The sequence below is a fragment of the Cricetulus griseus genome, chromosome 2, assembly GCF_003668045.3.
Source record: "Cricetulus griseus strain 17A/GY chromosome 2, alternate assembly CriGri-PICRH-1.0, whole genome shotgun sequence".
Taxonomy (NCBI): Eukaryota; Metazoa; Chordata; class Mammalia; order Rodentia; family Cricetidae; genus Cricetulus; species Cricetulus griseus.
In genome coordinates, this window is record NC_048595.1 from 54,021,266 (window position 1) to 54,035,565 (window position 14,300).

A 14,300-nucleotide genomic window follows, 5' to 3' on the forward strand; every position below is an offset into this window, starting at 1 on the left:
CAAGATTTAAGCAGATTAAGGGCTTCTACTTTTCCATCATGGCCCTGGACCTTCCTGTTCCTATGGTAGCAACACACACACACACACACACACACACACACACACACACACACTTTCCACCATGGCCAGGCTTGGTAGAGTTCGGAGTCCTGAAAAGAAATGCTGGTACAGATAGTAGCCCATGGTATGGCAATGTCCGAGTCCCAAGTGCTCAGTAGCATACAGAAAGTCATTCCATGGAACTTTCATGGCTGCTATGTGTACCAAAATATTCTTAAATGCAGCATAGGGTTAATGTGGATAGAAGGAGATTTTGACATTGACATATTGGGGAAATTGTTTCCCTGGTATTAGACCTCCTGCTTGTACCTTTTGTGTCCAAACCTTACCTTGAATATGTCTCCAGGCCTCATAATGATTAACAGGTTTGTAGAGAAGTTTCTTGGATTTGATTGGTCCATCCCCAAAGTAAGGCTCAGAGCTGATGTTGATGATAGCAAAGTTATGTCCAGTGTCAATCACATTTGGGGCGTGCAGGGGCTTTGGAAGAACTGAACAAAATTTTAGCAATCAGATTCATTCTTGAGTTTCAGGGGTTTGCTCTTGTGGTTTAAGTGGGAAAAGAGGAGTTACTTCTTGGAGTTCTCTGCTGGCATTTAATCTCATAACTAACTCTCTGATGTGCTTCTGCCTCTTTACTGCTATTTGCACTCAAAAGTCATTTCTTAAAATAGCCCATGGCCATAATCTATCAGTGGGTTCTGATTATGTGAAGGCTTAAAATCTAAAATTTGTGCTATGACCCAGCAGTCCCTATCATTGCTTTGAGAACGTACCCTGGCTACGTGAGTTAAACGTACCTTTGACAGAAACGTTGAAAGGCTTTTCTGCCATCCCAGCCACTGTGTTTACACTGCAGACCCAAACTCCTGAATCGGAAGGGAAGATCTGGTGGATGGTGAATATGGCCACTGAGAAATGATCTGTGTGGTTGAAGTCACTTGGCTAGAATAGTCAAACACAGAAAAACATATTAAAACATCTTGGGGTACTTAAACACAAAGGTCCATAACACATACTCCAGCTCATTGTTTGGTAGGAAGTTTTCTAGGAGAGACTGAGGAGCCAAGTACAATGCTAATATAATCACTGGCTTGTTTCCAAAGCTATTGTAGCAGCCCTGAAAGTTTATACTGGACTGGTGCCCTCCCAGATCCTGCTGTTGTATTTGTGTTTGGAAGTGTGGAATAAACACTTACCAGCAAGTTTAAGTCTTTTAAAACTGCTCTGGGTAGCAATTTTTTTCTTCTCTGGTCTAGTACAGAGATGGCAGGATGGAAGGACAAAGTAGCTTCCTGCATATTTGAGGAGCTGTTGGATATGGAGCAATGGGAAAAGACACATGGATCTGAAGACACATGGGTCTCTATTCCTCACTCCCTCACTTACCCATCCAGTTCACTATTGTGTAAACATGAGGCAGGCAATCTTAAAAAGTTCTGGGTAGAACACCAAGAAAACAGCTGAATTAGATGTTCCAGCAATGGTCTCTTCACAGTGCAATAAACCCAAAGATCTATTTACTCACCAAATTACCTTTACGGGAGCTGAGGGTGTCAGATGAGAGAAACTAATGGTTTTAGCATGAAAATATAAAAAGGTATACTGTGAAAGGTAGAGAGTAAACTTACTAGGAGGTCACCCAACTCCAAACAGCATAGTATGGAAAGAGATTCCTCCCACTTGGGTGGAGGAATTAAGTCCAAGTCTTAGATGAGCTAGTGCCAGGTACATCACAGTGAAACCCAGTGTCAAGAAGAGCCTCTTGGCCTCTGTCCCTCTTGGCCAGTATGTACTCTATAAACTAAATTGTTGGACCTGTGTTCATCAAGAACTGTCTCTATCACCCAACCTCTGGGCCATAACAAGGAGCAAGATTCCATCTACTGACGAGCAGGGAAGTTAACTGAGTATAGGACCTTGCCTTGGCGCTCAGTGCTAAACAGTGAGACCAGGCACTAGGTGGATTCCAAATACCCATATCCTGAGACCGGTGCTTAAGAACAGAGCTCCCAGACTTGGCACTAAGGAGGATTGTATATAGTCTGGTGAAACAGACTTATGTTTCATTTGCATCATTTACAGCCAGAGTATGAGCATCAAACAAATCCTCAACACTGTACCAATGCTTGGAGTTGTGCAATTAGATGCTGGTCCAACTGAGCATCTACCCGAGTAGCCAAGGGACTTCCTTCACCATCCCTCCCTTGACATTGGTCAACACATTACACAGTAATAGTCCTCCCATTGGAGACAGAATAAGAAAGTGAGAACAGAATTGTGGCTTGGAAACCAAACATGGGGCCTGTCCTCAGGCTACTGGCTGTAAATGAAGCTCTCAAGTTTATACAGGTTGTCAGGTGGGGGATCCATGGCTCCAGTTATTTGGAGTTCTCTCTTGTCCAGTATTAATTCTGACTGGTTGCAATGGTCTATGAGTGCACCTTAGCAGCAGATATCCCACAGCAAAGTGTGCCTTGGTCCCACCCCTACGATGTACAGGTTTTAGATGGCTCTGGGCTCCCAGGGTGAACCAGCATTGCAGAATTGATGTCTACAAAACAGACTAATCTACTTCTCTCCCAACCAAGGAATCACAACATAGACTATGCACTAAGAAGAAAAAAAGAGAGATGTAGATGCCAAGTCATTATATAAAATATTAGGGCCTCCACAGTGAAGCCTGAAACCATGGAGAATCCTTTGGTAACCCAAGCCAGAAGGACAAACCCCACATGTTCTCTGTAATATGTGAGTCTTAGCTTCAAATCTTTAGTTCTGTTTGCTTTACATGGAGACTGTATGGAAGCTGGGAAACTAAGAAGAGGATGGAGTTAGTAGAACACAGGAAAAAGGAAAAGAAAGAGGAAAACTACTAAGTGGTAAGATTGAAGCAGGAAGGGAGTTTGGAGAATTAGAGAAATGAGGCTTCAGGGAGGGAGAAAGTTAACTAGGAATAAAGGGAATATAAAAAAAATCCATATAGGAAATGTTGTTTTATTGAAACACATACACACACACACACACACACACACACACACACACACACACACACAAATTCAAACACAACTGAAAGAAGTTGCCCTGCATGCCTGAACACTGCTGCCCCTGGAAACAGCAGAGTATTAACTTAGGATTAACTTAGGTCTCAGTGCCAAGTATGAGACACTGTCACAGGAGTGGGTCTTGGAGGCACTAGAGACTCCCAGACAACACAGCTCTTGTCAATCTTCCTGGATGCCAACCAGAACTGGAGGGATCAGGTCATACTATGAAGACGCCACACAGCTTATTTATAAGACACAGAGTGAACAGACCAACACTGAACTGGAAACTTCCTTCATGCTTTCTAGCGTTCAAACCACTGGAGAGTGCCACGTGGGCTGCTGGAGGTACCGGGAAAAGCATCATCGGCCTTGCCCAGATGTAAGCCCTGTGAAACAAGTCCAAACTATCAGCCAACATATGTATACCTGTACAGAAGTGGCTTTTCTCTCCCTATTGCTTTTCTTATATTAATAAACAATGTTAAGTTGATAACATTTGAAAATGGATGCTCATACAATAAAATATTGTGAAGCCTCATTGTAGCCACAAAGTAAAACTCTATGATAGACAAACTGAAAATAAGAAGGAACCATAACATGCCACTTAGCTAAAAAAAATTAGACAGCAAAGAAGACAGAGGGAGATCTATAACAAAGCTGAAAAAAAAAAAGTAACAAAATGGTCAATGGGACCGTTCTGTGTTAGGACTTCTGGAAAAGATGGTGAAGAGGGAGCACCGTCATTGAAACTTAGGGGAAGACAACAGTGTATACAGTAAGCCCTCTGTCTGCAAGAGGTGAGGTTTGCTGGTGAACTTCCTGAAGCTGGGGGCATCCCTGAAGGAAAGCAAACGAGAAAGCTAAACATCAGAGTTCAACTAGAAGCCCCGTCTACTGCCCAGGAGAAAGCTGCGGAAGCTGCTTCTCACATATTGACTTGCAGCACCAGAAGAGACCTGCAGGGGGACGGAAGAACTAGCAGGAAGGGACCTACAACCTCCTTCCCAGTCCCCCTTGCTCCTCCCACTCACAGTACTGCCTGGAACCTGCGAGAACCAGAAGAATTGGAGAACCTCATCTTTCCACTCAGGGCAGCTATGCCAACAATTCACTCTGGACACATTCTTTTTGTTTCTTATTTTCCCTTATTTACTCTCCACTCTTGTACATATGGCACATACTGGTTGTGCTTCTGTTTGTTTATTGCTCATTTAAGTTTCAGGACTGTTTTTGTTTCTCCACACAGTATGTTTCTCCATACTCTTTGACATTCTTCATTATTCCCTTCAAAAACACCTCATGAGCCACTCCCTCCTTATTCCTATGATTGTTCCTCTTTGTCTCATTCTTATCCTCTATTCCTTTTACTTCTTAATTACAACTTTCCATAGCTTTAGCAGTGTGAAAACTCTGTAGGTCCTGACAATATCTTTCCCCTCCTAGCTGCCTTACCATCTTGATTATCTTTTCTTTTCAAAGTCAATCTAGTTGACTTCTCCTTATCTTTTACCCATCATCCCACTCTTGTTATTATTAACTGAAATTCAAATATACTAATGTTAATCTTGGTTGTGTATCCTCCAACAGTTATTGAAGTAAAAGGGCAGCTATTGTGAATTGACTAGTACAACGTTAATGTAGTGGAATTAACCAGGAGCTGTGGTTTTTCTCACAGTTAGTAACCTACTTAGGGAACAGTCTTGAGTTTAAACCAAACACCCCAAAGAGCTATTTTCTATACCTCACTTCTATGACATCTAAATACCACTTGGTCTAAAGTGAAAAAATACAGCTGCTTAAAAAAATAAGCCAAACAACAAAATAAGACAAATGTGTAAATTATAACATAGTAACATAAGAAACATGAAAATTAAGACAATGTAACTTCTCCAAAACACATCACCAACCCTCCAACAATTGCCATCAAGTGAGAGTAAGCTATAAAATCCCAGATATAGAACTCAAAATAATGATTATAAATACATTCAAAGACATAAACCAACAGTTGTTGAAATAGTTGATTGAATGAATTGTTGATGATTGGTATGAAAGAGGAATTCAAACAAAGAGATAGGAAATGCTCTAAAATGCTGGAAATAAAATCATAGTCAAATAAAAAAACTCTGTGGAAAGTCTCATAAATGGCCTGGCACAAGGAGTGGACAGAATATCTCAAATTGAAGGAAGAAGAACTGTAACAAGTAAACAAGGACAAAGATAAATTAGTAAGAAGGTAAAACCAGGAATTCCAATACATTCTGAAAAGGCCAGCTCCCTGGGTTATAGACATAAAACAAGAATCTCATTCTAAAGGCATAGAAAACATTTTCAAAAGAATTATAACAGAATAATCCCCGGAGCTAGGAAAAGAGATACAAATTCAGATACAGAAGTCATTTAAGACACCATGCTGTGATGATATATTGTTTAGGATTTAATAAAGCTTGTCTGGGGATCAGAATGAAAAGCTAGCCACACTAGTTAGCCATAAACACAAAGCAGTGGTGGCATGAACCTTTAATCCTAGGACTCAGGAGACAGAGGCAGATGGATCTCTGTAAGTCCAAGACCACCCTGGGCTAAATTACAGTGAAAATATCCTATATGCCCCTTTACAGAAGAACAAATGAAGAAAATGCAGGGCATTTACACAATGAATATTACTCAGCTGATAAAAAAGAAAATGAAATTCACAAGTAAATGGATGGAGATAGAAAAAAAATCATCCTGAGTAAGATAACCCAGACCCCAAAAGGCAAATGTGGTATGTATTCTTTTATATGTGAATGCTAGCTAGTAAGTCTTCCACAAGAAGGCTATAATCCATATAACCACAGATATTGGTTATAGAGTAAGGGACTAGAAGGGAGGTAAGAAACCCCTAATGTGGGGGAAATAGCATATATGGTTATGGAAAGATGGGTAGGGATTGGAATTGGAGGATTAAATAAGAAGGAGAGGTAAAGGTCATTTTAGGGATCATATAGTGACCTACTACAGTAGAATATTGTTAAAACAGATACATGCAAGAAAAAACTTTGGATGGAATCTCCAAATAGTGGGAGAGACAAAGGCCCAACTAGATATCTCTTGTCACCAAGTGAAACCTCCCGTGTCAGGATTAGGTTACACCTAATCAAGTTGTTGGACAAAGAAGTCTCATGGAAACCTCTCAAACAACCCAGACTATTGCTATGGCTATATGTTGCTCTCCACAAGCTGATGGTAAGGTCCAGTTGATGAAGACAATACCTATGTTACTCACTGAACACCAAGAAGTCAAGCTGGTACCTACCTAGAGCCTTCACCCCTATTGATGAATGTTCATGTACTGGAAGATACTCTGCACACTACCAGAAAAGAAAGGTAACCATCAACCCAGCTACAAGCCCTGCAATCTACAATGGTGACTTATCTGCATGAGATGCTGACACAATAGAGGGAGAGTCAACTAATCACTATCTGATTGTATTTAAGACCCACTCCATGAGATGAAACCCACACCAAACACTGTTCAGGTGGCCATGAACCTAAGATAGGCTTGAGATGGATATCCATCCACAGAGAGAGAGACAGTGAGAGAGGAAGCAAGAGAGAGAGGACACAGAGGGAGGGAGGGAAAGTGAGAGAGAGAGAGAGAGAGAGAGAGAGAGAGAGAGAGAGAGGACTGTGAGAAAAAGAGAGCAAGAGAGGCAGTAGGACTAGATGGGGCAAAACCAAATACCACTGTTCTGCTAGCAATAAAATGACTCCTCACAACATTCTGTTACACCCGTAAATCAGTGTCTCACTCAACCAACATCAGATCCTCCTATTGCAGATGGGAACTAATACAGAGAGTCACAACTGGACAATGTGCAGAGAGTGAGAAACCTTGGAACACTCAGTTCTAAATGCAATGTCTTCATTAACACCCTCACCTCATGGCCCAGGAAGCTATGTGGAAGAGAAGGCAAAAGGTTTGTAAGATCAAGTAGAAGACACCAAGTAAACAACTATCTTCCAGACACAACAGGACCAATGCACATATGAACTCACAGATACTGGGACAGCATGTACAGGACATGCACAGGTCCAAGACAGATGGGGTCCCAATGCTGAGAGGGGAATTTCCCATCCCTAAACTAGAAGCTATCTCCAATAGACAACCACTTTCAAAGGAAAAGTCATTTTCTCCAATGGAGTCTCACTGAATATACAAACCACACTTAAGGGATGCCTCAGGACCAACAGTAGAAGGCCAAGACAAATTGAACTTAATGATATTTTTTGGAAAAGTTTTGGTCATAATGCTTTTATGTTGCTGTTTTTAACCTTACTTGTCCGTTGTTTGTCTATTGTGGTTTCTGATTTTGTGTTTTTACATGTTTTACGTGGGTACATGTGTGTGGGGGGGTGTATGTGTTTCTCATGGTTTTTCTTTGTTTTTTCCCTGTTTGCTTCGTTTTATTTTGGTTTGTTTGTTTGTTTGTTTGTTTGTTTGTTGGCCCATTTGTTTTCTAAGGACATAGGAAGAAAGAAAGAATGGAGTTGGATGGGTAGGGAGGTGGAGAGGATATGGAAGGGGATAATGGAGGGGAAATCATGATCAGAATACACTGTGTGAAAAAAATTATTTTCAATTAAAAAAATCCTAGTGTCTGGGATGGGCAAATAGCATTGATAGAGACCATTCCTAGGCTCAGGCCTTAATACTATAACAAAATTTGTGTCATGGTATCACAGGAATGTTACTGATTCATGGGTTTCAATATCCCTGTGTGGCCTTAGGCCACATTGCTCTTCTTGATATAGGATTTAGGAACATGGAGATAATGCGACCACAGGGCCTTTGCATGGCCTGACCTGTACGTACAGTCGGATGATTTTGTAGGACAGGGGCTATCCTTAACACTCAGATTCAACAACCCCAATGTGATGGCAAATTCCCAACCTGGCACTGCAGCATTGCCCATACATAAGTTAAGAGCGATTGCTGTGAGTCAGTTCTACACTCCCCAGGAACATGGCACTTTATCACAGTTGTCAACACACCAACCAGGGAGGGGCTAAGCCCCAGAGTGAAATCCAGCTTTCAGAGACAGGTTGCTGTGTCAAAACCAAGCAGGCACACTGAAGAATGGCTCTTACTTGAAGCACTGTCCCATCTGGCTTCACCAGGGTCATTTCTTCATTGGTAGGTAGTGGCCAGCCAGAGGCTTTGCAGATGGGGTTAAATTTTCCACTGTTTACTTCTATGTGATCTGGCAAATCCTCAATCTGTGGAGTCATCCTTGGCCTGCCTACATTTAAAAAAATGAAAAGAAATATTAGAACCATGTTGTCTAATCTTCAAAGTAATGTAATTGCTACTCTAGCAACCACTCACCACAGTTATTCTTGACAAGGTTTACAGTCACCTGGGAAATGGGTCTATGAGCATGTCTGCAGGAGATTATCTTGAATAGGCCGAGGCAGAAAGAGTAGAACAATCCCTGTTAGGGATCTTGAGATGGAGAAAACAAACCAAGTACTACCATTTGTCATTCCCCACATCTTGACTCTGGGTTCAATGCAGCCATCTTTTTCAACTCCTGCTACCTTGACTACCCCACCACCATGGGGACATACCTCAAACTTTGAGCCAAAATAAAACCTCTTTCTTTTAAGTTGCCTTTGTCAGAATATTTTGTCACAGCAACAGGGAAAGAAACAAAGACCTGCTCTATTTGGGAGCTTTATAACTATCTTGTTTTATCATTGCACAGTAAACTTGGAGATACTTTTGTCATCTTCACTTCATAGAAGGGACTGAACCTCAAAACCTAGACTCAAGCTCAGGTCATCCTGAAGCCAGGGTGCACTTCTTATTCCATGGGGCTGTGCTCCCTCAGTGGACTTAGAAGGAAGGGGAAAGTCTCAATTTAAAATGGTCATCATAGCCACACACTCCCACAGAAGTATCTTTCAGCCCCCATCTTACTTTTCAAATTATACATTAATAAATAATAAATAAATAAACCCTCGACTCAGGAAAGAGCCTCTTGGAGAAGTATGAGGGCTCTTTCATTGATTTGGAGGTCTGTAAGTGACATGTCAATAATAAGAATGGAATGACTTAAATTATGCACAATTGCATCACAAAAGCCACATGAGATTAATGCCCCCAGAGCAGTCTCTAGCCAGTCAAATAAAAAATGGTGCTACCGATACTGAATGAGGAAAACAATTCCCTGGTATTAACAAAAGCAATGGTATCAGGACTCCATGTGCCTACTACCTGTACCATGGAGAATTAATTAATTTTTAATTGAAGTACAGAGTCTTTGATAGAAAAAACTCTATCCTAATTAAATATAGAGATGGATAACATCATTGAATTTTGGTTTCATGATGTCCATAAAAGCTAGGTGTCATTGACCTTCAGTGTGCAGTGTTTTGAGGTGGTGGAAGCTTTCCTAGGTGAAACCTCTATGCAAGACAACCAGGTCACTGAGGTCATGGTCTCAACAACCAGTCACTGGGGTCATCATGTCCTCAACAACCAGGTCACTGGAGCCATTCCCTCAACAACCAGGTCACTGGGGTCATGCCCTCAACAACCAGGTCACTGGGGTCATGCCCTCAACAACTAGGTCACTGGGGTCATGCCCTCAACAACTAGGTCACTGGGGTCATGCCCTGAGTTCTTACAGGAGCACAGTTAGTTCACTCAAAAGTAGATTAGCATAAAAAGAAGAAGTCTGGTCCTTGAATCCCTCTGGCTTCCTGTTATACCATGTGACCTCACCTGTGGGCAAACTCGCTGACTTTCTCATGTATTTTGTCATAAGGACAAAAAGCCAAGCCAACTAGCTGCCTTATTCTAAGCAAAGATTGAATTGACAATGTAATTTTTTTCTAAATCACATTTACACTAGTAAAGTATGTTACATGTTTTATACTTCTTATGCTTTTATGTGTATGCGTGTTTTGCCTGCACATATGTCTATGCCTGTTGAGGTCAAAAGAAGACATTAGGTTCCCTGGAACTCAAGTTACAGATGGTTATGAGCCACCAGGTGGATGCTGGGAACTGAACTTGGGTCCTCTGGAAGAGCAGCCAGTGCTCTTACCTGCTGAGCCATTTCTCCAGCCCCTCATTTCTAATTTTTGACAATCCACAAACGAATGTTTCTTCAAATATTAAAAAATTACATTTGGGCATGAATTAGCAAACTTTCCTATAAAGAGAACAAACATTTTCAGTTGTATAAGCTAGGTTCTCTAGGGTAAGTCAAAACTTGCCAAGGAGCACAGGAGCAGCCACAGTCTGCACACTGTCAATGAATGGGGATAGCTGCACTTACGTGAGCAGGAAAAGGAAATGGAACGCTCAGACACACAGTGTGGGTGCACCTCAAAAAAGCCTTAGTAAATGAGTGAAGCATCTCCTTCATCCTTCCAAGTAGTAATTGTTCCCCGTTATTCAGACACAGGACAAGTCTGGTCCTCCAGAAGGGATCAGAAGAGGCTGCTGAAGATCTCAGCAAGTATTTGGTTTATTCAGAGTAGAGAGAAACCAAGGGAGAATGAGGAGCCTGTGGTGGTTTGAATGAGAATGACGCCCACGGTCTCAGATGTTTAAATAATTAGTCCCAGTTGGTGGAATTACTTCAGAGGGATTAGGCAATATGGCCTTGTTGGAGATGTGCCACTGGTGATGATTTTGAAGTTTTAAAAGCCTCTGGGCCATCCTCAGTGTGTACTCCGTTTCTTGCTTGCTCTCTCTCTGTCTCTCTATCCCTGTCTCTGTGTGTCTCTCTCTGTCTCTGTCTCTCTCTGTCTATCTCTGCCTACTGCTTGTGGATCAAGGTTGAGCTCTCCATTGCTACTCCAACTATCAACAGCCATGCCTTCACTCTGCCATGAGAGACTCTAGCCCTCTGGAACCATAAGCTAAATTAAACTCCTTCTTTTATAACATGTCTTGGTCATGGTGCCTTATCACAGCAATAGAGAAGAATTATGCCAGTTGGGCTCTCCTCAGACAAGCTGAATATGACCCTGACCACAGTGTTACCTTGCTTTACCTTCTTTCTCACACTGCAGCCCTTGCCATCCTTGAGAGCAGAGGCATCCTTGGAACCGATCACACCTCTCTGCATTGGTACAACGGCACCTGAGCTTACAGTCTGGTCCATAGTAGCCAGGTGGGCATGCTGGAAACAAAGATGCCATAAACCAGTGTTAGTATAATGGAAGGAAGAAAAACTACAGCTCTAAATGGCTAGTTTTGGTTTCCTTCCACACTATCATTTTTGCTGATTTATATACAGTAGTAGTCATTTTTGAGGTTTACTGAGATTTAAAAGCTAAGCAGTTTTGCTTCTAGAGAATTCAGTAATTTCCTACTAGGACACACTTCCAAATACAATAGAAAATGATTACTTGAAATCAATGGAGAAGGTATGTGGGGCAGAGGAAACCAAGGGACTTATAAAGGGGAATTGAAATTTGGAAGATAGGAATGGTGTGCTTCTCATTTTTCAGCTTTTTGCTTAAGTATTGGGTACAACTGACACCATGTGAGAGGATAATACACACACACACACACACACACACACACACACACACACACACACGCATACTCTGTTGTCTCATTGGCTTGACAAATTGGAGGAGAGAACTGGAGAAATCAGTAGCTGAAGAGAGAAGGGAAATCAGAAACAGTGAGTTGAAAAGAAAACTCAGATCTTTGACTAACCCTTGAACAACACATGGTCCATATGGAGAGAAGCCCAGATAAATATGAAAGAACTTAATAGAGTTTGACCTGATAACTAAGAGTCACATCCTGTAGCTTGGGTCCTACCAAGTTAGTTGCCTACTAAAATAAAACAAAACAAAGTGAGCATTCCTTTAAGGGACGTGTCATACCCCAGCATCTCCACAATGTAATATTAGGTGTTCATGGTAAAATTTCAAGTTACTCAACATAAGAAGCAATAGAGAATTGTGTTCAATTTAAAAAGAAAAGAAAAACTCAAATAGCAACTAATTGCAAGGATCTAATATTAGAAAGAGAAGACAAGATTTTAAAAATGAATATAAATAATTATGTTCAGTGGTGCTAAAGAAAGTACATGTACAACAATGAGAAATCTCAGCAGAGAAATATAAAAAATACCCCACCCCCAAAAAATCTACAATGGGAAAACTTCAGTGATTATTAATTTCAACTGTCAACTTGAAATCTAGAACAACTGGGAGATGAGCAATTCTAGGCATGCCTGTGAGGCAATTGTTGATAAAGACACTTGATGGACAAAGACCTGCCAGTTGTGGGTGGCCCCATCCTAGGAGCTGGGATCCTAGGCCACATAAAAAGGAGTAGGTGAGCTGGGCAAAGGCATCATGACTTTCTGACTATAGATGCTGTGTGACCTGCTGATGCAAGCTCCTGCTACCTTGATGTCCCCACCACATGGGATGCACTCTTGAATTATAAACCAGAACAAACTCTATTTTTTAAGTTGTTTTTCTTGGGGTATTTTTTAACAGCAATAGAAAAAAACCAAGACAACTTCTGTATCTAAACTGCAAGACACACTATGTGAACTCGGAAACAGAGTAAAGATAAAAGAAGAAAACATCAAATTAAAGCCGTACCCAAAGATGTTCAACCTGAAGAAAAGAAAAAAAAGGGATGGAAACAATTACCATATGATACAGAAATTCTACACCTGGATAAGAGAGAGAGAGAGGGGGAGAGAGAGAGAGAGAGAGAGAGAGAGAGAGAGAGAGAGAGAGAGAGAGAGAGAGAGAGAGAGAGCATACCTATGAGAGAGAGAGGAAGTCTCATAAAGGAAGGAAATTCTGTGACTATTTTTGATGGCATGGATGCATCTAGAGCATATTACCTAAGCTGAATAAACCAGAAAGAAAAGGACAGATATTTTATGCTCTCTCTTGTGGATGGAATCTAGAGAAAACAGAAGCATGGGACAGTGGTTTCCAAGGATTAGTGGGGGACATGGGGAGATGTTAGTCAAGGGTGCAAAGTTTCAGTTGTGCTGTTTAAGTACCTTCTTAGAGGTGTAGTGCTGCAAGTGCAGGCAGATATATAATATTGTATAGTTCAAATTTGGTGAGCATAGATCTCAAGGGTTCTCATACACACAAAGGGAAGTCTGAAATAATGGATTTGTTAATAAACTTGGCAGTGGCTATGGTAATATGAAAAGCTAGCCACAGCCATAGGAGCGGGGCAGTGGTGGCACACACCTTTAATCCCAGGACTGAGGAGACAGAGGCAGATGGATCTCTGTGAGTTCAAGGATACATGAGAGTGAATCAATCTAAAAGAGAAACAGAGCTCATGCCTTTAATCCCAGCACCAGAGAGGTATATAAGATAGGAGCAGGGCACTCAGCATTGTCTTAAGGCAATTAGTCTCCAGCCACTTTACGTGAGGATCTCCCTAGCCTTGGTAGAGGTAAGAGCTCTCTGGTGAATTTGACCGCTTTGCTTCTCTGGTTTTCAGTTTGAACCCCAATATCTGTCTCTGGGTTTTATTCTTCAGGTTACAAAATGTTTTAAATCTTATCTGGATCTGTCCTAAAGCCTGATTTTTATGGTACAAGGCAAATAAAATCTTCCTTAATTTTTCTATTCAAAGCACGGTTTAAAACCCAGCAGCAACATAATTGCCTAGAGATCTGATATAAATGCCAACCCTCAAGCCCCAAACCAGAACCACAAAAGTTAGAATATGTGTCTTAACAGAATCCGTAGGTGACATGCAGGAGAAACACCTACTCCTGGGTCCAGAATCTTAGTATCCAATATAATGTCTTTTTCTTGAAAACACCTGTGATTTCAATCCCTGTATCCAGCAATAAGTAAGTGACCAAGCGATCTGATCCATCCTACTCAGCAATGTCAACCAACTGCATGGCCTCCATACACCAGCTGCAGTCTCCTCTGTTCCCAGTGTAAGTGGTGCATACCTTCACTGCACTGCAGCCCCCTCCAGCCTGTGGCACAGGAACACCCATAGGGGTCTGGGAGACAGAACACGTAAGACTTGCATCCCTCTGGTCCACTACACCTTTCTTTACAAGTCCTGCCAAATGTGTGTGGCTCACAAGCTGTGGGAGGAAAAGACACAAAAGGCTGATTCAGAAATCAAATTGCAACCCCTTAAATGCTAGACTATACTCTTAAAGTTTC

At 41.5% G+C, this 14,300-nt stretch overlaps 1 protein-coding gene across 1 annotated transcript in view; it reads right to left on the reverse strand.

Moving 5' to 3' along the window:
• Window positions 1-14,300, reverse strand: part of Tek (TEK receptor tyrosine kinase) — a 73,136-nt gene that overhangs the window by 37,839 nt on the left and 20,997 nt on the right. Inside the window, 5 exon segments of the mRNA XM_035438672.1 lie at window positions 390-551; window positions 861-1,005; window positions 8,238-8,389; window positions 11,159-11,287; window positions 14,078-14,218. Of these exon segments, the coding sequence (XP_035294563.1) occupies window positions 390-551; window positions 861-1,005; window positions 8,238-8,389; window positions 11,159-11,287; window positions 14,078-14,218 (729 nt within the window).